This window comes from Carassius carassius, chromosome 13 (assembly GCF_963082965.1).
Source record: "Carassius carassius chromosome 13, fCarCar2.1, whole genome shotgun sequence".
NCBI classification, from domain to species: Eukaryota; Metazoa; Chordata; class Actinopteri; order Cypriniformes; family Cyprinidae; genus Carassius; species Carassius carassius.
Genome location: NC_081767.1, coordinates 21,200,724 through 21,225,495, shown reverse-complemented (window position 1 = coordinate 21,225,495; position 24,772 = coordinate 21,200,724). Strand labels below are relative to the sequence as shown.

Sequence of the window (24,772 nt, the reverse complement as noted above, 5' to 3'; positions counted from 1 at the left end):
TCCTCCTCGTTTAACGAAGAGAAACCGTGATCGCAACAACGCAATGCTCATATTCCCACAAAGAGAACATGACTCATCCACGAATGCTGCCTCCACATTCTCGAGGCCCAGGCACGCAATGCAGTGATCGTGACCATCAGATGAAGCCAAGAAGTGACCACATCCAAAAACGCACGAGTGGAAAGACATCTTTAAAAAACGCCCCTGTCACTTTGTGGAGCTCTTTTAGAATTGCTCTTTTGTGAGAATGTAAAATGTATTGTTCAGTAACAAGCAGGACTTTTACCCTTGTTATACACAAGTAACAGGCATACACAAAAATCATATAAAATACAAAATTAGTTTTTACACCAATTTAAAAACTGTAAGTAATTGTATGCATAATCAAGGAAGTGAAAACATTAAATGTGACTGACTGCTTCTATTCAAGGGCTAGGAGGAGTGTCACAATCTGGCACCCCCTGACTGCACAGCGAATGAGAAGAGAGGCTATCACCCGCTCCACCCCAATAAAGTCATATATATCGAACAGCACACAAACACACGTGAGATTTACACAGCAAGGGTAAATAGCCGGTTTAACAATGTACAGGTGTAAACACTTCAAAATAAACCCCACACATTAAAAATAATTCTATAACTATATTAGATTGATCAGGCGTAGCCTTAAAACCAATTCACTTCATTATGGAGGATAAGACAGTTGACAAAATTAAACCTAGTTGAGCAGCCATTATCTCACTAAGCCAAGAGAAGTGTAAACAAGCAAAACATCACAATTATATGCATTTAGCAGAGTTTCATGGAACACTGTCAACAGTCAAGTCACTCACGACGAACCAAACACACCTGCAAAAGAGACTTGCAGATACACATGCACACCTGGTAGATATTAACCCACCCTCACAGGATTTCCAGCAGTCAATGTCCTCTTCCCATTACAAGAACACCACAGTGTTGAAGTGCCCAGGAGGAGCTGCACCGTGCCGAAATCAAAGCAGCAGCACTGGCAACCCCCGCTGACGTGCCATGACACCAACACTCTACCGTCAAAAAAAGCTGTCTTGACGACACTCTGCTCAGGAAGCTGAAAAGCTCTGCTCCGGAATGAAAAGCTGAATGTGCGATGCAAATCTCGCATGCCAACATTCATTGGCTTGTTTTGTTAACACTCGAAGGCGATTCATCTCTCAAGCGAGATCCCAATTCGTCAGTCACTGATGTAACGTTGAACGTGACTGACTGAAATGTAACTTTTTCATTCCGCGTAGCCCCATCAAGCTATCACTGGATCCGCTCCTCTGCTATCAAAGAGAGGAACGTCTGTACTTCCGCAACAGACAACGAAACTTTTTGGTTGTTAAAAAAAAGGTGCGCTCGTTCAAAAAAGTTACAAAAAACTAGCAGTTCTGTTGTGTTTGTGTTGCAAGTTCAGTGATGCAGGTAGTGATGATTCTCTCTGGCCAATCCGTGATCAGCAGAGTTTACACAACACGTTTTGGTAATGGTACGGTTGGAACCTCAACTAAGGTGGTACTAAAAAAGGTACCAGGTACCAGGTACTGTACACAGTGGAAAATCCCCCAAAAGTGAACTGTACCTTTCCGTACCATGCAGTGGAAAAGTCCCATTAGACTATCATTCCAAGCTGATTGATGAATCACTGGCAAGTGTGATCATTTCATATTATATTACTGCAGCAGATATACCTCAAAAATAGATTTTTGGACAAATGTTCTTTGTCTCTTTGAGATCCATCTGGAGAACAGCTACTAGTTCAACGACTTTGAACAACAGAATGGTGGCTGTGGTTACAGAATGAACACACTTTTCTGGTAAGAGTTTTGAGGAAGAAGAGTGTGAAATTCTGACTCATGCTCACCACACTCACACACTACACTGAGAGCTGCTGCACACAGGCCTGATGATACACTACTGTGTTTGGTTACAAAAGCAAACAGTTTACAGCAGCTGTTAAGTCATGAAGACCTGTTTTCTTTCTCTAACTTTTCCGATGATTTAACATGCAAAGGTGTGTTGTTTAGAGAAAATCAATGGTATAAGTAGATAAATAGGTAACGAATAGTTGGTGAAAACTGAAAATATAAAATAAAAGCTAATTCAAAATATTTAATTAATGTTAGTGTACCAGCCTGAACGGTGGAACTGCATATACAGTAGTTAGATTAAATACATGGGTGTCACTAGGCCATTTAAAAAAAACTTATACTGAAAATTGTGTGTGTGTTTTGATCAGGAAGACCTTTTATTTGTCTTGTTTAATACTCAAAATGTTATACCCATAACTTAAGCAATACACTGGAATACTGCAATAGGTTTAGTATAACATGCCAACTTATGAATTATTAAACATTATTTAATTTAATTTAATTTATTTATTATTTTTTGTGTTATACCCTCATTGGGGGCTGAGCCCCCTAAAATAAAAATCCTAGAATCGCGCCTGACTTAATATAAATAGTGATTGCTGTCACTCTATAGAGATGTTATTCATAGTTTTTTGAAAACTTTTACAGACATTTTGAATGAAATTCTTTTCATCAAGTGAAAAGAAAAATAGTACATGCACATTAAATCTAATTTAAATGATCTAATCTGATGCTACCGTAGGTCTGCTAAACTAAATGAGACTGCACTCACACTGCACAAATGATGTCTTTACAGCAAACTGGATGATATGGACATAAGAGATCACTCCTTTTGTCTAATATCTAATTATAAACACTCACTATGCAGGTCCTTTATTCACACAAGTAAAGTGCATCATGGAAACATTTTAAATCACTTTTTAAGGCACAGACTTGACATGTTAGCATCCATTAGTAGATGCAAAACATGCATTAAAGTGACTTGCTAGGGGGGAAAACATTTTCATAGAACAAGAACCCCTCTGACAATGTTCCATATGGTTCATGCATTTTTCATGTGCATTTGAGAAAAAATGTGACAACAACAACAAAAAAAAAGGTGAAATACTGCTTTAATTTCTGTTGGGAATTATCTTATGTAGTAATTATTTTACAAATTAAATTATCAAGAATTATGTTTTTATATGGGCCACTCATATAAATATCCTTTGAGGAAATCATTCAAAAATGCTCAACAGCGGCTGAAAAAAAGCGAAACATCTTTTTCATAAAGTCATCACCTATTTGTTTACATTACATTGCTTCTTGCACATTTTGTCCCAGCAGTTCAGAAATGAAATGTTTTAAGAATTTTTTTTTTCAGTTTGCAATGCTGTATGCTTATATGATGCACACGTGAAAATGTATTTGTTACAACTGGAAGGTATTTTTAAAGAAATCACATTAAAAATAGATAAAATTCTGCAGTGCACCAAAGGGGCTATTAGTACAATTAAAAACATATTTTTGTGTTACGGGTTCTGGTCTCAAGTGCACATAATATCATATTATATTGTATTTTTACATATTATTTTTTTTCAGAGATGATCAATATTAATTATTAAAAGAAAAATGTAAATCTTTTTTTATATTTATTAAAACTTCATATTTAAATTTTAGAATATCTTAATATTTTATAGCTAAACAGCTGTGGGATATCAAGCTAATTCAAAAGAATGGTTTCCATAAGCACTAGTGTTCTCTAGATGCATTACATATCTAGGCACTACAATGCCAGCACACATTATGGTGAAGGCAGTTAGCAGGCTTTATTGACTCTAAAAACTTCTCCATGCGCAACGAAGGCTTGCTCATTACACTAATGTGCTTTATGGTGCACAAACGGCATGATATTATGACAACACCAGTGGCCCTATATTTTACAACTACAAATGAAACACAGTCTCCCACAGCTAAAATCAATTTACATTTAATTAAATAGCCTGTCTTGTGCTTCATAATGAAAAGTGGCATTGTAGTTTTCAAATAGATGCAGCAATGATGCTGTTCTGGTATATGACATTACAAATGGAAGCTAATTATAAAAGGAACAAATGGATGTTTTAGTGTCATTGTACCTCATTTGAGCCTTACTGATGGGCTTGTGGGGCTCTAAGACAAACAAATGTTGGAAAACACTGGCCTAGATTTCTCCACATTGTTGTTCTAAAGACAATCTTACATCAGAGGTAATCTGGCCTGCGGAGCAGCATAATTACTTATGCCAGCAGGCTGGAGTTTCACCTGGAGACTGAACATATGTGATGTCTCCAGATGCCAGCATTTAGCAGATACCATATACTGCCATTTCCCTTCAGATTCTACCACTGACCATGAATGGACGCCAAAATCTGAGTAAGTACAATTTCATGCAGTTTGACAGTGAAATGTAGTTTGTGCTGAAATTTAGAACCAACTGAAACTATGCGTAGGTAAAAATCACCTTGAAACAAGTATTGTTAAGAAAAAGTTTTAGGCGATTTGGCTGTTCATTTACACTACAACAGCATCTTGGGGGCCTGAAAAAACTTTTGAAATCTCAGTATGCAAGTTTTTTTTTTAAATGACACTGCTTTTGCTTCCGTGTAAACTACATAAACAGGTATTTGTGGAAAAGATGATGTCATGTGTATGCAGCGGTATAGTGCAGGGTCTATACCACTTCAATATAAGTCAATTAGAAGTAATAACTTATGACGTGCAGGAAATCTCTAATATGGATAGAGGATAGATCCACCTATCACTGTAGCCGAGACAATCTCCACTGTAGCTAAGCTGACTAAGAATAAACTGTTTGACCAATGAAACATGAAGACGACAAACACACGATTGCAACAAAATATGGTTTATGTGCGTTTTTCAAGTCATCTCCAAGTACATGTATGGCAATGCTTTTTCTTAGGGTGGCAATTGATCCGCCCCTGGGTACATGTATACAGCACTGCCTTTCGGTCTTTCCAGGGAAGGAAAATTTCAAACATAACTTACAAAGAAAACAGGCTAATAACGTCAGGGTCCAGCCTTGCACTCTGAAACAGTCATGATAATACCACTCCCAAAAAAGACAAAAACAACAGCACCCATGGGAAACATTGTGATTATAAAGATAACACACTGGCATTTGTAGGCTTAGCAGATGTTGACTGAGAAAATGTCAGGCGACTTTCTTTTTTCAGTTTTGCTCTCCTAGCTATTAACAGAGTTCTGTGTTCAAACCACACAAACCTCTTCCGTCTATTTTTATGGCGGTATCAATAGAAAAGCCAACATGTGCTTTTAAACTTCAGTGGCACTGCAGCGTGAGGGTTTCAAATATAAAGCTTTCCACGTGGAGTGATGGGTTGCGATATCCTGCACAGGTAAATTACAACACTGTTTTGCTGTCTAATGCTCTTAGAGGAAAGAATGACGTTAAACTTTCACAATCTCTATGCCGTCAGTAGTTCTGTAGATATTATGTAGTAGGTATTCAGGGGTTCAATAAACTAGAACAAATTGCTCTCTAAATGCTTTCCTGGAAGGTCCTGCCATGCATACCGAATTGTTGACTCTGAACTGAATCTGAAACTTTACTTCTGGGAAAAACAATAAATCCACACTGGTGCAAGCAAGCAAACCAGCTTAAATGTGATGGGAAATTGATTCCCTCAGAAAGTCAGCAAAAGTAACCAAAACAAAACTGAAAGTTCTTGAAGAAGTGGCAAGCAATCTTCTACAGGTGCAGTTGTACGCCACAAGATGGGCCGGACAAGTTTAACCATTGCATAATTAAAAATAAAGCTATTTAGTCAAATGTGAACTCACCATCTACAAGTCAAAGAGGGAAACACAGAGTACAAACATTAGTAACTCAAGCTGATGTGTGGCAATGGCAGATCTAAAGATAGGCATGTCATAGTGCCACATACAGTATTATAATCCTCTCAACCTCCTATTTCTATTAAATCTGCAACTTAAGTTATTGGACATGAGGCAATAGTTTTTTGCTGTTTCAACCCCCTCTTCTGCATTATTTGAAAACCAGTCAGTATCAGGGTGTGACAACCATTTGCCTCACACAGTGCAACATCTCCTTCGCATAGAGTTGATTAGGTTGTAGATTGTGGCCTGTGGAATGTTGGTCCACTCCTCTTCAATGGCTGTGGGAAGTTGCTGGATATTGGCAGGAACAGGAACACGCTTTCGTATACGCCAATCCAGAGCATCCCAAACATGCTCAATGGGTGACATGTCCGGTGAATATGCTGGCCATGCAAGAACTGGGATGTTTTCAGCTTCCAGGAATTGATTTTCAGATCCTTGCAACATGGGTCCGTGCATTATCATGCTGCAACATAAGGTGATGATCATGGATGAATGATACAACAATGGGCCTCAGGATCTCATCACGGTATCTCTGTGCATTCAAAATGCCATCAATAAAATGCACCTATGTTTGTTGGTCCATAACATACGCCTGCCCATACCATAACCCCACCATGGGCCATCAGAAAACCGCTCACCCACACAATACCATACAGTCTGTCTGCCATCTTCCCTGTACAGTGAAAACCAGGATTTATCCGTGAAGAGAACACCTCTCCAAAGTTCCAGATGCTATTGAAAGTGAGCATTTGTCCACTCAAGTTGGTTACGACACCGAACTGCAGTCAGGTGGAGACCCTGATGAGGATGACGAGCATGCAGATGAGCTTCTCTGAGATGGTTTCTGACAGTTTGTGCAGAAATTATTTGGTTATGCAAACCGATTGCTGCAGCAGTTGTCCAGGTGGCTGGTCTCAGATGATCTTGAAGGTTAAGATGCTGGATGTGGAGGTCCTGGGCTGGTGTGGTTACACGAGGTCTGCGGTTGTGAGGCCAGTTGGATGTACTGCCAAATTCTCTGAAACGCCATTCTTGCAGTCAGCATGCCACATCTGTGGCATTGTGCTGTGTGATAAAACACAGAGCACATTTCAGCACATTTTAGAGTGGCCTTTTATTTATGGCCAGCCTAAGGCACACCTGTGCAATAATCATGCTGTCTAATCAGCATCTTGATATGCCACCCCTGTAAGGTGGATGGATTATCTCGGCAAAAGAGAAGTGCTCACTAACACAGATTTAGACAGATTTGTGAACAATATTTGAGAGAATTAGGCCTTTTGTGTACATAGAAAAAGCCTTAAGGCCCGTTCACACCAAGAACGATAACTATAAAGAAAACTATAAAGATAACGATATTAGCGTCCACACCAGCGAACGATATGGTCTGTTTATTATAAGCGCGCGTGCGTCTGTCGCTTTAAATTCCCGAGCTCGTTATAGCAGGATGGATTCTGATTGGCTGTCAATGTTTGTATCATTCATCAGCTGGAAAAAATCGTTTTGAAAATGATTCCACTGATACCGTTTATCTATGCCTTTATCGTTATAGTTGTAGTGTGGACTCTGCTATTCTTTAATATTGAGAACGATTTTAAGAACTATATTTTATACTTTATCGTTATCTTTATAGTTATCGTGCTTGGTGTGAATGGGCCTTTAGACCTTTGAGTTCAGCTCATGAAAAATGGGAGCAAAAACAAAAGTGTTGTGTTTATAATTTTGTTCAGTGTGTGTGTGTGTGTGTGTGTGTGTGTGTGCATATATATATATATATATATTCAAATTAATATTTTATTATTTGTTATTTATGACAAAATGAATAACTATACACAATTCAACATTATATTTGAAAGCCATTGCTTTTAAATATCTAAGGTCTCAACTTGTAAATAATCAAACTATTTTTTATTTCGTATTAATAATGACTTCAGAACATGATCAATCACATACAATTTAATTTAAACAAACTTGTAACAACTGTCATTTAAACCTTATTTTAGTCATTAATATTCATCCTAAAGATAAATTAAAAAAAGACACAAACTCATAAAATCACTAGTTAAAAACACTTAGTATTTAGTGGCTTCATTGAGAACATTTTACCATATTCAAACCTAATCCACAGAAAATCCCCTTAAATCAGAGCAGATAATGCAAAAGGTCTGCAGATTCAAAGTGTTACAAAATAGGCACACAAATTACCATCCATGTCTGGAAGCTATTGGTTTGAAGTATCTCTGATGGTCATGTTACAGCTAAATTGGCCTCAAAATGCACAGTCCCTCACAGCACAGACTGACTTTTCTAATCCAGATTTTTTATGTGACATTATTCTGTTGTTATAACCACAGAAGCAACACAGTATTAGCAATTGTTAGCTGAGCACTTTCTCATGAACATGATTTGTGTTTTGATTTCCAAGTGCTGACAGTCTATGATTAAAACTATAGTTAGATGAAACGCTGGTGGAAAAAGACTAGAGCTGAGCAATCACCGTTGGTGCTTCTGCGCTCTTATAGCATTGCCATACTGCTAGTGTTGGATCAACCCCAGTTTTAAATTTCACTGGGTAAATAATCCCTTTAATTAAACCTTCCCACCCAAGCATTTAAAAGCTGCCAACTAGAAATAAACAGGCATGCTATCAAATATCTCCACACAAGGGCCTACACACAGAAATCTGAATCTTTATGCATGGAGTTATTTTGCCACTGGGGCTGACTTCTGTTTATTCCTACCAGTAATTAAGAGTTTAAAATGGATAAGTGAAACAGCTTGGGCAAAAGGCTGCTTAATAATTCATAAGGGTATGTAGATCCAAATGACTTATATCTATTAAAATCTATTGTGGTTTATGGCTGTGATTGCATAAAATAACTAAACTAAGTTTATGGGTAATTTCTGTTATGTAGTACCTTTTGAAATCTTAAACCTTTAAAAGTGAATTAAAATTCCATTATTTACACGACTGCAAGAGAGTTTATAGGACTGAAATAAAACAGCTAAAAGCATAAAATAGAGCATACAGTATAAGAATGTACAAATGAATGAATAGAATGTAAAATGTAACACTCACCCACCAAATTCCAAATTGATTTAAAATTATCAATAGTTTACTAATGAAAATAAAACTAATACGATTTATGATTGTCATTACTAATGAAACTAAAACTAATACGATTTATAATTGTCAATGTAATTTTTCATCAAATTAATTTTGCAATGAGGGAATAGTTAATGCCTCCTACAACACTCACCCTCCAAAAAAACCCTAAAAAAACAATGCTGAATATTTACTCTTACTCAACCTCAGGCAGTTGGAGATGAGTTTATTTCTCCATTGGAACAGATTTAGAGAAATTTAGCATTACATCATTGCTCACCAATGAATCCTGCAGTGACTGGTTGCCGTCAGAATGAGAGTCCAAATAATTATTAAGACATTTTAACTTTAAACCCTTACTTCTGGCTAAATTACCAGTTCATAATCCATAATAATACTCGCTCCAGTGAACTCATCTACATCTTGTATGATCTGAGGGTGAGTACATTTTCAGCAAATTTTCATTCTCGGGTGAACATTGTGGTTTAAGGATACTTTTATACCAGGGTGTGGCACACTCAGACAGAAAACCAAACAGTTCAGATAAATGATACTGTTATTCTTACCAAGAGTTTGATATTTATTCTGTCCTCTCCCTGACTGATACAGTTTTATGGGCGTGATGGAGTTTATTGCAGGGGACAGACAAATTGCCTTAACCTCCTTTTAAGAGCACATAAAATGCACTAAAGGGGCTCTGTTCTTTCTGCTGGCACAGAATGAGTTGCCACCATGGATAGCTGATGAAGGAAATAAACAGCATACTTAGCATTTCACAGTCTCTCACTCTGGAAAACCCCAATAAATTCAGATAGAGCTGCTGACTGTGCTTTCACAGGCCAGACAGTGACAGCAGGTTGGAGACAGGGTGCCGTGCCACCTCTCAATTCATTACAAACCCATTGGAAGTATGTGGATTGATGAGAATGCACTAAAGGGCAAACTTAAATGTCTACATTTCATGACAGGAGCCACATCTTTTACTCGAGGTGGCACAGTTGTAAGCAATGCATCTGAAATGCTATAAAGCAACCTGTATCCCCCCCCCCCAAGTAGTGTCATCGCCAGATTTTATTGATCAAAATAAAGAAAAAAAAAAGAAAAAAAAGAAATCATTGTTGTAATAGGCTGATTTTGTGTTTTTTGTTACTCAATTACTAATAATGGCTTGTGTTATCAATGTTAAAAACCAAATCAAAAGACTTTTTTTTCTTCTTCTCAAGATTCTTTAAAGAATAGAAAGTTCATAGGTTAATTTTTTTTGAAACATTATAAATGCATCTATCATCAATTTAATGCATCCTTGCGGAATAATTTATTTTATTTATTGCTTTATTTTTTAAATCAAACATTACAAACTTTTAAATGATAGTGAATCAGCACACACACATACACAATGTGTTGCAATTTATAACTATACAGAAAAAAGTTTTTTTCTGCATAATTAGAAAATTCTGTCATGTGTTTTTGAAAATAGTTAGCATTTTCGCATTTTGCACACAACCTGTTGGCTCACATCCTGTGCAGTTCTAAAGAAGGAAAGGACTCCTTGATTTCATTTGTGTTTTTAAACAATGCAAGCCAAGCATGTACTCGCCCCTTTGTCATGGCATTCAACCAGTGACATTCTAGAGATATTTATAAAAGTTAAGTATTTCTCTTTGTGGATATAGTCAGGGAAGCTACAATTCAAATAGGCCAAATGTGTCCTTTCAGAAAAATATTGAAAATGCAAAAGGCATCAAGGCATTCATGAAAATGAACAAAGGTGCTTAAATCATTGGTGCATTCATGTGAGCTGAGAACCTTCAATTGTTCAGCCAATTTCTGTTTTTATTCTGTCACAAGTTTAACCGGAAGGTGAAAAGGAAAAATGTCTCAAAAAATTGTCAAAGTAAAGATATCGCTATTCCAACAATCTGAACCAGATTTTCCTCCAGTAAGAGAATTTCCTTTAAGCTTGGCCTTTTCATACGTGAGGGCTGCATTATCCAATTTACAGTGTTTTTTAAAGAACTTATGGCAAGAGTGGCAGTGAATCAATCGTGCATGCATAGTACACATAAAAGGAAGGAGAAGGGGAGTATTGTAATAGCTTGGTGAGTGTTTAGGGACCATTTGAAAGCACTTAACATATTTATGACATTAATTATTCATTTGTTGCTTTCCCCCTCAAGCATGCACATATGCCAGATATCTAGAAACAAATTCAACTAACAATGCAAGTCATGAGATCACACATGCTAGTATTACCTTTCTGTGTCTCCAGACAAGCGACTGGCTGGTTATTAATGTGGATATGCTATATCAGATTAGTTCTATAGTGGTGGCAACTACAGCTTATTATTACTCTCTGATGTCAGTTTTTTCCTGCTCATTCATGCAGGCTGCATTTATTTGATAAAATGTACAGCAAACATTAATATTGTGAAACTTTACAATATATATATATATTTCTATTTTATTATCATTATTTATTTTTGTGAAGACAAAGCTGAATTTTCAGCAGTCATTACTCCAGTCTTCAGTGTCACATGATCCTTATGAAATCATTCTAATATGCTGAATTTGTGCTCAAGAATAATTTCATTACCAATGCTGATAACAGTTGTGCATCTTAATTTATGTTTGTATGTATTTGTTAAGGATTCTTAATTTTGTAAAAAAAAAAATGTGAGAAAAGAATTTATTTGATACATCAAAAATATTTTGTACAGTTTAGTCTTGGCTGTCACTTTTGATCAGTTTGATCATTGAATCATTGCTCAATTTCTCAGAAGTGAAAGGCATCTTAGATGGGTAAAATTATATAGCAGTGAATTATATAATTATAAAAATATAGTTTTTGTATTCCCAATTGCCCCAATAGCGAATAGCATTTACATTACTTTCCAAAAGAGGGGGAAAAATGAGAGAAAGAGAGAAAGATTTGTTGTCACTCTGTTAGAAATGCTCATGTAGAAACATTAACCAGTTTTCTGTAATTTAATGCTAAGGTAATAAAATACAAAGTACAGCATTATAAAATTGCATTAAGGTTGTACATTAAAAAAAAAAAAAAATACTGTGAAACCCCATCATCTAGCTTATTAAAATGGTCCATAGTATATTTATATAACATTAGAACATTATCATTAATTATTGTAAATTGTTGTCCATTGTCAGAGAATACGAATGAATGATGTTAACAAATTACTGTAAAGTACTACCATTATTCGGTTTGGAATTTTTTTTATTTTTAATTAAGGGAGGAAATACGCAAATGACCCTTTCAGAAAATTTCCTCAAGATGCACTCAAGCAACAGACATAAGCAACAGGATGTCTCATTTAAATTCAGCGTCAGTTTCTCATTGATTTACACACAATGATAAAGTGATGTGTCAAGACACATGCATTAACGTTGAACTGATAACACTTTCTGGCACACTGAGATGTGCAGGGAGCAGCTTCCGCCCCCTTCCCACCAAAATACATGTAGTGGCACTACAAGAAGCTGTTTGTGAAGGGCTGCGCTCAGTGGGCTGTGTGATTCTGCCTCCTCGGTGCACAGATTGTGGCTCTACAGCAAAGTAGCTCAAGCGTTTCCTTCCTAAGGGGGATATGAAAAAGCAATGGTCTCATCTTTTCCTTTTGTAACGGTTCCTCCGCAGATGTCTAATGAAAGCTGCGCCTCACAAAAGGACAGTGGTTACCATCTCAAGACAGGCAACACGTAGAGTCAAGGGGGGACTGGCTTTGACAGATTCACTCTCATAACGACTTTGTTCCTTATCTATCTCTAAAAGGTGCATTACCTTTCAGGGGGAAATTAGGTACAAAGTTGTCCCGTTTAGACAGAGATGCTCAAACCAGTAACTATGGGCTAAAGCCATACCATTTCACAAGTGCAGGGGGATAAACATAGGGGGATCATATCTTCATTTCTAATATATATTTTGGTGTTAACATTTTATTAAAGTTAAATGAATTTTTAGTGCATTTGATTTAAAATAAAATGTAAACAATGTAATTAAAATTTTTGTTCACATTATTTAATGATTTAATACTGTACATTTTAACATAATATAGTTGGACATAATGCAACATTTACTCTTAGCCCATGGCCCTCAGTCAAGTTTTTGGGCCTTCGTGTTAAAAAGTTCAGGCACCTCTGATTTAGGGTCATAGCTCTGTAAAAAAAAATAATAATAAAAAAAAATCATAGTAATAATAATAATATTATATATATATATATATATATATATGGCTATAACAATTTAAACCTTACTGCCTTACCGTTAGAATAACTTTCCTGGATTTTATTTAATTGTTGTGATAACTCAAATATCAGTGTTGTCCCATAATACTGTCACGGCTTACGCTGCTGGAAGGAACACGGAGCCGAGGGATAAACGATACAAGGATTTATTAAATAAAACATAGGCAAGGTAAGTAGCAGAATAACAGGTGGCAAGAGGCAAGTGGCAAGTAACAGGTGACAAGTGGATAAGTAGACAAGTTCATACGTAGACGAGTAGACCCGACAAAACAGAACTGAAAGGACAAGGCTTTTGTACAAACGATAATGGGGAAACACAGGTGGATGGCATGACTAAATTAACAGGGACATGGAACACATGGGGAAATAAAGAGACACACCTGGAAACTAATCAAACCAGACACGGAAGACAGAAACTGGGTCACAGGGGCAAAAACACACAAAATGAGTCCAGGTGTGTGACAGTACTCCCCCCTCCCGGTAGGTGCGTCCTCGCACCGTAGAAACAACAAAGGGAGGCGTGGGTGGGAACTTGGGAGGAGGTTCCGGTGGAGGACAGCCTCCCAGGAGGGGGCCAGCAGACAGGGACCACAGAGGAAGGAGCCAGGGAGGAGATGACGGAGGGAGGAGCCAGGGAGGAGACAGGAAGGATCTGGAGCAGGAGGTACCCAGCAGGACCCAGGCCACAGCCATAACGGCCCAAGGTGGGGCCGACGGTGGAAGGAGCCATGGAGGAGGAATGGTCACCGACTCCAGGGACTCGACCCACGGCAACGGAGCAAGTGGAGGAGGAGCCCGAGGTGGAGACGGAGAGCCGAAGAGCCAGGGTGACGGGGAGGAGCCGGAGGTCCTAGGCGGAACTGATGGCTCTGGTGACTGACGCGGCGATGTGGATCCGGAAGGCCGCGGTGAGGCCAGAGTGACCGAGGACTGAGGTGTAGCCGAGGGGATGAAGGAGCCTGACGGAGCCGGAGGGACGGAGGGATGAGGCGAAGCCGGAGGAGTGGAGTCCCGAGGCATAGGATGGACGACGCCAGACCAAGGCGGAGCCGGAGGGACGAGGGAGCCAGGCAGAGCATGTGGACTGCCGGGCAGGAGTGGGTGGGTGGGTGGGAATTTTGGAGGAGCAGGCATTGGAGTAAGCTCTGGGGCTGGAGCCCTTCCTGGGCTTAACAGAGGATCAGGAGCCCGTCCTGGGCTTAACGGAGGATCAGGAGCCCGTCCTGGGCTTAACGGGGGTTCAGGAGCCCGTCCTGGGCTTAAAGGAGGATCAGGAGCCCGTCCTGGGCTTAACGGAGGATCAGGAGCCCGTCCTGGGCTTAACGGAGGATCAGGAGCCCGTCCTGGGCTTAACGGGGGAACAGGAGCCCGTCCTGGGCTTAACGGGGAATCAGGAGCCCTTCCTGGGCTTAACAGAGGATCAGGAGCCCGTCCTGGGCTTACAGGAGGATCAGGAGCCCGTCCTGGGCTTAACGGGGGAACAGGAGCCCGTCCTGGGCTTAACGGGGAATCAGGAGCCCTTCCTGGGCTTAACAGAGGATCAGGAGCCCGTCCTGGGCTTACAGGAGGATCAGGAGCCCGTCCTGGGCTTAACGGAAGATCAGGAGCCCGTCCTGGGCTTAACGGAGGATCAGGAGCCCGTCCTGGGCTTAAAGGAGGATCTGGCATAGGTGCATTGGAAACCCCCTCATTTTGACCCATTTGGCGCTCCACATTATGCTCCCTCGTGGTGGGCAGTGTCGCCGGCTCTCGCACCTGGTCTGACGGATTGCTCTCTGGCTCTCCGTCATCGGTGGGCTCGGGCTTATGCCTCGTACCGTGGGGAGTTTGTAGGCTGGGCTCTGGGTCCAGAGTGGACCTGGCAAGAGATCCTCCATTGGGCCGACCGTGAGAGGTGACCCATTTCTCACCAGATTCCACTCTATAAAGGCGGCGAAATCCTCCCGAGGACCATCTTCGGGCGACAACGCTCTGCACCTGGAGCGCGTGGTCCGGGTAGCTGGTGGCATTAGCTATCCAGAGAAACCGTCTGGTATGGTCCTCGAGAGACAGTCCCTCCTGCTCCAGCAGGAGGAGGAGGTATTCGGGGCGATAGAGGGGATCCATGACACACTGCGGAAAGAAAAAGACTGTGAAAAAACGGAAAACAAAACGGAGGGAAAACACGCAATTTTTTTAACTTTTTGGGTCGGGTCTTCTGTCACGGCTTACGCTGCTGGAAGGAACACGGAGCCGACGGATAAACGATACAAGGATTTATTAAATAAAACATAGGCAAGGTAAGTAGCAGAATAACAGGTGGCAAGAGGCAAGTGGCAAGTAACAGGTGACAAGTGGACAAGTAGACAAGTTCACACGTAGACCCGACAAAACAGAACTGAAAGGACAAGCCTTTTGTACAAACGATAATGGGGAAACACAGGTGGATGGCATGACTAAATTAACAGGGACATGGAACACATGGGGAAATAAAGAGACACACCTGGAAACTAATCAAACCAGACACGGAAGACAGAAACTGGGTCACAGGGGCAAAAACACACAAAATGAGTCCAGGTGTGTGACAAATACAGATTCACATTTCAGGTCGACTAAACTTACAATTTTAAGGGAGCATAAATACTTAAGATAACTAAATAACTCTAATAATAGGAAAACACAAAGAAATAAATGAGCTTGATAAAACAAAAGAAATTATGTAGCCTTATAATATATGTTCATACAGTCCTAAATAAATGTGTTCTTTGTCTTTATATAGGTATATATATATTATTATTATTACTTTTTTAATTTAATATTCCATTTATTTTATTATTATTATTATTATTATTTATTTCTGCATGTTTTGTCCACCATATACATGTATGTTTTAGTTTATAATTAAGCATGAAAGTTCACATTACAATAACAAAACAGGGAATTTTAATTTTAAAAAATAAAATACGGATGAGATTCAGTGGCCTGTGTTCTGAAAAGGCCAAACACATTCTTTTTAAGATCATCTGCTACTTAAATGGGATCAAATGCCATCACTCACAGTTCAAGGTGGACAGTTCATGGGACAGCTCCTTAAGAAAATCCATCCAACTGAATAATTGAAGCGTTTGAAACCCATCCATGAATATGCAAGAAGGGAATCATAGTGTCTCAACCTCTCTCTTCCATCATCCTCCTGCTGGAATCAACAGCACATCTGGGCTGCAGAGAAAGAAATGCTCATCATACAGCACTAAAGACCTCTGCCTCAGCATGATGAGTATTTCTGAAATGAGATGCAATCAAATTAAATCAAATCAAATGTGCTAATGGGTTGATAGCAAGATCTGTGTGTGCCACTCCTGGTAATAAACATGTAATAACCATGCAGCAGCTTTGACCTGTTTGATTAGTCTAACATGCAATAATATACAAAGCATGTGCATTGACTTTAATCATAATTTTAATATAATTATTATTAATATAATTAATGCAATTTTAACATTAGGCACATTGTATAAATGTGAAATATGTGAAAATGTGAAATAACTAAGTAATGATTGCTATTTTAATTTTTCCTGTGTGTTTCACTCAAATTTAGATTTTGTTTCACAGTTGCAAAACTGATTATTTCCAGTGTTGTCACTTTAAATAAAATGAATAGAATAATGTTTAATGTATACAAGCTGCAAGTCATCAAGTCAGTTGCTCTTTGCTTTGGACAGTTTACACCTGAATCAGGAAAGAGTTGAAGTAACCAGCATGGAAGAGGGTTTAGATTAGTCCATATGTAGGATTAATTTGCATAATCACACACATGGACTTTACTGGAACTGACTGCATGAATAAATGGCAGTAAGTGGGGATTTAGAAGTATTGGTTTTGTAACTAGATATCAAAATTCATCATAAGTCTGGTGTTTAACGCTCAACATTTTCTCAAATGCACACTTGCTTTTAATTAAATGGGTCATATGATGCGATTTTAGTTATTCCTGTCTCTTTGGAGTGTTACAAGCTCTTGGTGCATAAAGTAGATCTGTAAAGTTGCAAAGACTAAAGTCTCAAATCCAAAGAGATATTCTTTATAAAAGTTAAGACTCCGCAGTTAGTGTTGAAGCAGCCAGGTCACGCTCCTCTGTTCCCCTTTTGGGCTTGAACTGATGGTAAAACTAAGGACATTATTAAATGTCTCAACATTTATTTTGAAAGATGAAACTTGCGATCATGGAAAAGGGTGTTACATTTCCGAATAGGGACTTCGTAGAAAATTATGCATTTGAGAGAGGCGAGGCATAGAGGACCTACAATAATGTACAGTATTTTAAAAAATAATGTGTTTTTTGAACATTAAAGCATGCCAACATATTCTGTTACACCAAGTATACAAAATAATGATCTTTAAAGCATCATATGCCCCGTTGACATTTATAACATCTGATGCTCTCAAATAAAATTACATTAAATATAAAATTTACACTGCTGCCAACATTCTCAGCTAAAATTGCTTAACACACACACACACACACACACACACACACACACACACACACACACACACATATATATATATTTAAATTTTTAGATTTATTGATTTGGACTATTTAATATGAGCAAATACAGCAAGGTTAGTAATAAGGTTAATAAAGCAAATAATAATAATAATAATAATATGTATCGCTACATAGATCACATAACCAGCTTCTTAATAATAAATATTATTAATTTAACAACTAATAATTAAAGGAGCATTGCGTAGGTTCTGAAATTTCTAACCGTTACTGACACCAGTGGCCGTTAGAGGAACTGCAGCCAGTCTCATGCTCGTTCTCAGTGCGCACGCTCTTTTTTTTTTTTTACTTACGAGGAGTGTCCGTGGGTGTCTGAATTGTGCTGGAGGCTGGTCGCTTCTTTCCATCCGCAGAGTCCATTTGAAAACACTATTGCTGATGCTTACTATAATGGCCAGCGTGCCGTACGGTTGTAAGCCCAAGTAGACGAGAACGCGCATGATGTCACATTTTGTGAATTTTCGCGCCAATTCGGGCCCGACTTCTCCACACACAATTGAGCCTACAGGCTGATAGAGGCAACCGTGGTGGACAGTCGAGGTGTCATTCTTTTTTTTTAATCATGGTTGGCTCATACATGTATAAAGGAAAACTCTATCTTAAAGATTTTTTTAAGTAAAAACCTCCACATAGCTCCTTTAATAATTTTATTAATTACATAATAATAATGATCACATGGTATTATATAAAATTGTTCATTAAATAAAATAAAATGCAAAAGCTCAGCCTATATGGGAGTAAATGACACTGTCCTGTGTGGGATAGAGGTGTCTAAGACACTCTTGCAGTATTTCACACATTTAAGCTCTGACAGTCAAGAAATTGAGGAAGTAGCCTCAGGATGTGTACAATATTATCTACATTCCCTTTCAGGATAGAATTAGAATTCTATAGAATAGGATTATAGAATCAGAATTTACAATATATATAGGTCATATCACAAGACATTAAAACATTTTCCTAAGAGAATCATAAGGACCTTGCATGCTGTGCTCTTCTAACCCTGCAGCGAAAATGCAGATACCACATTTTACTGTCTGTCAAGCATGTAATGAGCTATATCACACTATAGTGTGTTCATATGACCCATTTCTTGTCATTGCTTTGACTTTTTTTTTTGTAAATTACATTTGAAATTTAGGTAAGACTAAGCTGTGCATGGATCATTCAAAGAAATATGATTTGAATGTGTTCAGGGGAGCAGTTTTTATGGCACTGAAACCCTTTACATTTTTTCACTTCACCAGAGTGGCCTCGGATTAGTTTGATAGTGCTTTTTATAAAGTCAGTATTGAAATAATAACCGTAACTGGGCTCTAGGTGGGTAAGAGAGAAGAAACATTTGACATAACATTATTTTTTTAGATTAAAAAGTAAATTAATATAAATGAAGTATTTTAACTCTGTTCATCTGCAGTAGACAAATCATTTATTGGCTTTTTAATTCTATTTAAAAGATAATTTTGCTCACAAATAGCCTTAAACATGAATAGTCAAAATATACTAACAAAAAAAACTGCTGATGATAAATAATTAACAAACAATATAATGTTTTGACTGATTCCTGACTTAATTACTCATAGCTGTAATCCATTCGAGCATATACCAAGGTTTTAAAAAGATGAACCACGTGATGTGACATGACCTTTTTAAAGCAGAAAGGCTGGACTAACAGGTTGACATTCTGAATCTGTACAATGCAGAGTTAACCTGAGTTAATCCTTTCTCAATTTTTTACATAAAAGTTGTTGTTTTTTTCTTTCAAAAGTAACAACAGCTTGTCATTGGAGCAGTTACCTTAAACGGACTATTTTGCACCTTGTTCAGACATCTGACTCTCATTCTGACAGAACCCATTCACTGCAGAGGATCCACTGGGGTGTATATTCCTATACTTGAATGAGAAAGAAAAGAACAAAATCAACAGAAATACAATTAGTAGTTAATTAATAGACAACAGTATAAAAAAGCCCCAGAATCAGTCCCAGGGCAAATAGTTCCTCTTCAATAGAAAACGAATTTCTGAGTCACACATGACTTCACACCTTCAGTCACAGATGAAATGAATCACACATACCAACAGCACAGTCAGGGTGGGACAGCAGGGTGGCATCAGGAGCAGGACAAGTGTATGAGGACCCCCCCTGGATACTGAAAACACAGGCACTATTTAAAGCATCCCATCAGATAGGATTACTGCCTGGCATGGGAGCAAAACAACTCAGGATGGCAGAAACTTGCAGACGGTCACCTGAGTGTATGACTGAAGGTATAGTACAAGTGGAAGTTAAGAAATAATTTACAATTATATTTATATATCAAAGCAAAGAACAATCGCAATTCATCAGGGAACCAACGATAATCATAATACACAATGCCTGGTTCATTAAACAACTAGATTAGGAAGCAAGATAAAGAAGAGGTGAAATGCATAGTAGAAATATACATTTTTCTTTGTGTGTTTGTAAAAAAAAAGGTGTGTCTTCGGATGCTTCTTTAGGTATCATTGAGACACCCAAACAATAGCCTGTTTTTACTGCTGCAGTCAGGAAAATGGTACCACATTCTTTGGACCAATACATAAATCATAAGGAGCTGCTTCCTCCAGGCCACCCATATCTTTAATGAGGACACTGCATTATATGGCCACACACAAACCAGAACTGAAACACTGTGGGTACCTTCATCAGTATGTGAATGCTCAGCGTACAAACGGCTATTATTCAATGCTTTCTTGTATTTAAAGTACATGCATACTGAGAAAAGTGCTCACAGAGTTTCTGTTCTGGTTTGTGTGTGGCAATATCATGCAGTGTGTTATTTTAGGTTTTATCCGTTTTAGATTTTATTTGATTTTTCATGATATTTTTAAGGGACATATTTATTGGTGAATACTTTTAATCCTGTTTTGTCTGTATAGGGCAGGAGTGCCCAACCCTGCTCCTGGCGATCGATGTCCTGCAAAGTTTAGCTCCAACCCTAATCAAACACACATGCCTTTAATTTTTTCTGAAGATCCCGAAGACCTTAATTGGTTGCTTCAGGTGTGTTTGATTAGGATTGGAGCTGAACTTTGCAGGGCATTCGATCGCCAGAAGCAGGGTTGGGCAAGTGAAAAAAAAGACATAAAAAACAACTAGCTACTGTATACAAAACATGAGATTACCTCACACACTTCCCTTCTAAACTGTACTGTTTTAACTAATTTAATCTTAACACTGCAGACAACGATGTCTTTGTTTGTTTGTTTTTTTGTCCTATGGCACTTCTGTCATGAACAGATGTCTAATTATTGTGATTATACTGCACCCTAGTGGCCAGTTATGGACAATGCATTTTATAGTGCATTTCATTTTTACCTTTCCTGGATTTTACCATAGGAAAAATAAATAGTCACTGACCAATGTTTTAATCGTTATTTATGTTTTATGAAGAAGAAGAAAACTTCTGAAAGGGCCTTTATGTACTGGCTATAATAAGCAAGTGAAAATTTTAATCATTACTGTCCAGGAAAAAATACAGTTCATTAAACATACAGTTTGTAACAGCATGTACCAACATGGAAGTGTGGTTTTATTGTATTCACTGCTCATCCAATAGCTACCTATAACACAAATATGATGCTATTTAAATTTTACTTTGTAGAATACACAAAAATTGTTATAATTTATAACTGAAATGGTTTGAAATAAACGTAAACCTTTAGCTAAAGAAACTTGTGCGACCTTTTAGTTGAAAATATAGTGAATACTTTTGTATACATAAGCCTAGCAGGTATGTTTTCTAAACCTCAATAATCTACTCACACCCACCTTATGGCCTTAAACAGGTTCAGTGTCTAAACAATTCATGTAAACAATGACTATGCAGTATTCACAGTCATTTTAAGCAAAGTACGGCAATTAAATGGATACTGACTTACAGTGCTTTTATACCTTTCAAGGCAACGGTCATGCAATATTTGTTGTGATTACTTTGAGTTAGTTGCTCTTCGTAATTTACGTAACTCACGCCCGAGCAAATCAGCGTCACGGGAGCGAGCACGTCTAAGCTCCGCCTTCTCCTCAACTTTGTTGACTGCGGCGGAAACGCGCCAGATCACTCAGCATCTTTGTAAAAGACATGACTAGACTAAACGGACAGAGAATGGATGCAAACGTCGTGGTACTCGGCACAGACAATGTTGGAAAATCTGGTAAGTTTAGTTTTTGCAAGTATATTATCATATACAGCCAGAAAAAAGCATTAATTTCTGCTTCAGTCATCTTTTGTAACTTTATGAACATCTTGCCGTATGCTCATATGACTTTTTGTGTCGTGTTTTGCAGCACTTATTGTCCGATTCCTGACACGTAGATTCATCGGGGAATATGGGGATATTGGTATGTTGTCTTTTCACTGACTGATTTGTAAGTTTTCATTTATATTTTTACATTTCACTATAACTGATAAGTTGGTTTCTCTAGAGTTCCTTTACACTCACAATGTTGTTGTGGATGGACGAGTGCAAACTCTGAATATCTGGGATGCACCATATTCACAGGTGATTCATTATTATTTTATTTTATTTATATTGTATGACTTTCAAATGATGTAGAGATAAAACACCAACAAAAAAATAACAGCATAAACCTGCTTAAGATAATGTGCCGGTCTCCCAGCCTGGCCAGCTGAATTGATAAGTTTTAGACACTTTGTGTGTTTGGACACTTTTATATGTGTTTTCTTTTTTTTTTTTTTTAATTTTTTGAATAAATGTAAGATGTTCTGTGATGAATTAATTTTTTTTTAATACACCATCTGAAAAGTTGAATAAATACCCAATGGTTGTCTTCTTCTCGGCAGGACCTGTCCTCTGAGTCCTTGATGTGTGAGAAAAGAGTCCAGTGGGCAGATGGCTTTGTGCTGGTCTACAGCATCTGTGACCGGTCCAGTTTCAACGCTGTCTCCAGACTCATTCAAATAATCAAATCCACTAAGGACTTTCTGGGCTTTGAGAAGATGCCTATAATTATTGTGGGAAACAAGAGGGACCTGCACCATCGCCGTACGGTCCTCAGCGAAGAGGGCAGACTGCTTGCGCTGTCTGCAGACTGTCAGTTTTATGAGGTTTCAGCTGCTGAGAACTACCACAGTGTCCTCATGGTTTTCCATGGGCTGATGGATCGAATCAGGGAGTCCAGGGTGTCTGTGAAAAAGTTAGCAGGCATCAAGGGCATTGTGAAGAGCATGTCTGCAGTGTTTACCCGCAGGCGCACAGATTCGCTGTGAAGGTGATGGGAGCTCTGGAAATAAAGCGTATGTGGTCTGATATGACCTATTTTAGATCCATTGAGAGGGACGAGCCATTGCTGTGGCTTTCATGAGAGTCTGGGATCTCTCATGTGACTACAGCTGGATCTGGGGGCAACTAAGAGACAGCCCTAGTATGTCTGCTAAGGTGATGGCTTCAATTGAGAACATATTGAAATCAGAGAGTTCTCAATAAAATGCTTAAGATGCTATGTGGCAGCAGATTGTATCAATCATAAGTGGAGTGAATATTCAACTGCATGAAGAAAAACATGTATTTTAACCTCCTCTGCTTTCTTAAAAAATGAAAATTTGCTAAAAATTTACTCACCCACAGGCTATCAGTTTGTTTCTTTGTCTGAACATATTTGAAGAAATTTAGTGTTACATCATTTGCTTACCAATTGTTCCTCTGCAGTGAATGGGTGCCATCAGAATGAGAGTCCAAACAGCTGATAAAAACACTACAATAATCCACAAGTTATCAACACAAACAACTGCTTCTAAACTGTACTTGATCTGTGCATATTTCTCTCGAATCAGATGAGAGGATTTTTACACTGGAGAAAACTATTATGGATAGAGGACTCATATTTTAGCCTGAAGGAATGGTTTTGACATTAAAATGTCTTGATGCAGTTTTTATTATAAACTTGCAGCATTTCACTTCACAAGATCTGAATTGATGGCTGCAGTCATGTTGATTATTTATGGATTATTGTGATGTTTTTATCAGCTGTTTGAACTCTCATTCTGATGGTACCCATTCACTATAGAGATCCAGTTATGACCAAATGATTTAATGCTTAATTTCTCCAAATCTGTTCAGATTAAGGAACAAAGTCATCTATATCTTGGCCCAAGCATTAGTAAATTTTCAGCAAACTATTCCTTTTTGAACAGGAAAGATGTCAGTGCTTCTGCAAATAATCATGAATGTTGGAATAAGATAAACACTGGTGATGACGGGCATGGGAATCATTCATGAGTCAATGCTGATGCAAGACAACATTGTCTTATGCTACATTTATCAAATACAAAAGTCTCCAACAGTATCTGGTATTATTATTCAAAGAGCTGTTATTAGATCAAGGCCATCTTGCATTTCAATTACAATGTACTGTTTGATGAGTGTGTCTGTGTGCATTCAGATAACCGCACAAAATGTGTTATTTTCCCCCAGCTTCTTTTCTGGGGCTGTTCAAGTGCTTTATTGAGAACATGTATTGGTTTCTAGACCAAACTTTTTAATATTTCTTTGTGCTATAAATCTAATAAATCTAAGGAACACTTCCCCTGAGAGCCACTGTACAGTGCAATGTTACAATCAGTAAATGAATATGCTTTATTTGTACTGAACACATTATTACACCGAAAACAAGTTGGTTGATGAAAGATTCCAGATAGAAGCTTAAAGTGGAACAAATGCAATGAATATATGGTGTAAAGCTGACAGTTTATGTACATGAGTATTTCTTTATCAACAATCAAAAAAATAAAATAAAATCATAATTTATATTCCTTGGGTTTTTCAAGGGACATCTTATGGAAAAAGTGTATGATCACTAATTGCCATGACGGTTGTTACAATAAAAAAATTAATAAAAAGTTGTCCTTTGTCATTAGTGAGATTTTCAATTATAGTTAGTATTATATAACCAGTCACAAATAATGCAAGATAACTGTAACTTAATGTGACTCCTCTAGCACAAACTACACATTATAACTTAAAAATAAAAATATTGAAGTCACACCACAATTTCTAAATCAGCGTTT

At 38.0% G+C, this 24,772-nt stretch overlaps 1 protein-coding gene and 1 long non-coding RNA gene across 3 annotated transcripts; one reads left to right on the top strand and one right to left on the bottom strand.

The window, feature by feature from the left end:
• Positions 1-12,118: 12,118 nt before the first annotated feature.
• On the bottom strand, positions 12,119-21,743 carry LOC132156088 (uncharacterized). 2 transcript variants are annotated; one of them, XR_009437383.1, is made up of 5 exons: positions 21,627-21,743; positions 19,782-19,855; positions 19,502-19,598; positions 16,196-16,356; positions 12,119-12,489 (listed from the first exon to the last, which is right to left on the bottom strand). It is a non-coding gene; the product is annotated as an uncharacterized LOC132156088 (long non-coding RNA). The 2 variants fall into 2 exon arrangements; XR_009437382.1 differs by lacking the exon at positions 12,119-12,489 and adding an exon at positions 13,045-13,069.
• A 6-nt stretch (positions 21,744-21,749) lies between these two features.
• LOC132156086 (ras-related and estrogen-regulated growth inhibitor-like protein) lies at positions 21,750-23,952 on the top strand. Its single transcript, XM_059564923.1, has 4 exons — positions 21,750-21,899; positions 22,033-22,086; positions 22,171-22,247; positions 22,550-23,952. Exons 1-4 carry the CDS (start codon positions 21,827-21,829, stop codon positions 22,973-22,975), a joined length of 630 nt encoding a protein of 209 aa, XP_059420906.1. The 5' UTR covers positions 21,750-21,826; the 3' UTR covers positions 22,976-23,952.
• Positions 23,953-24,772: the final 820 nt, after the last annotated feature.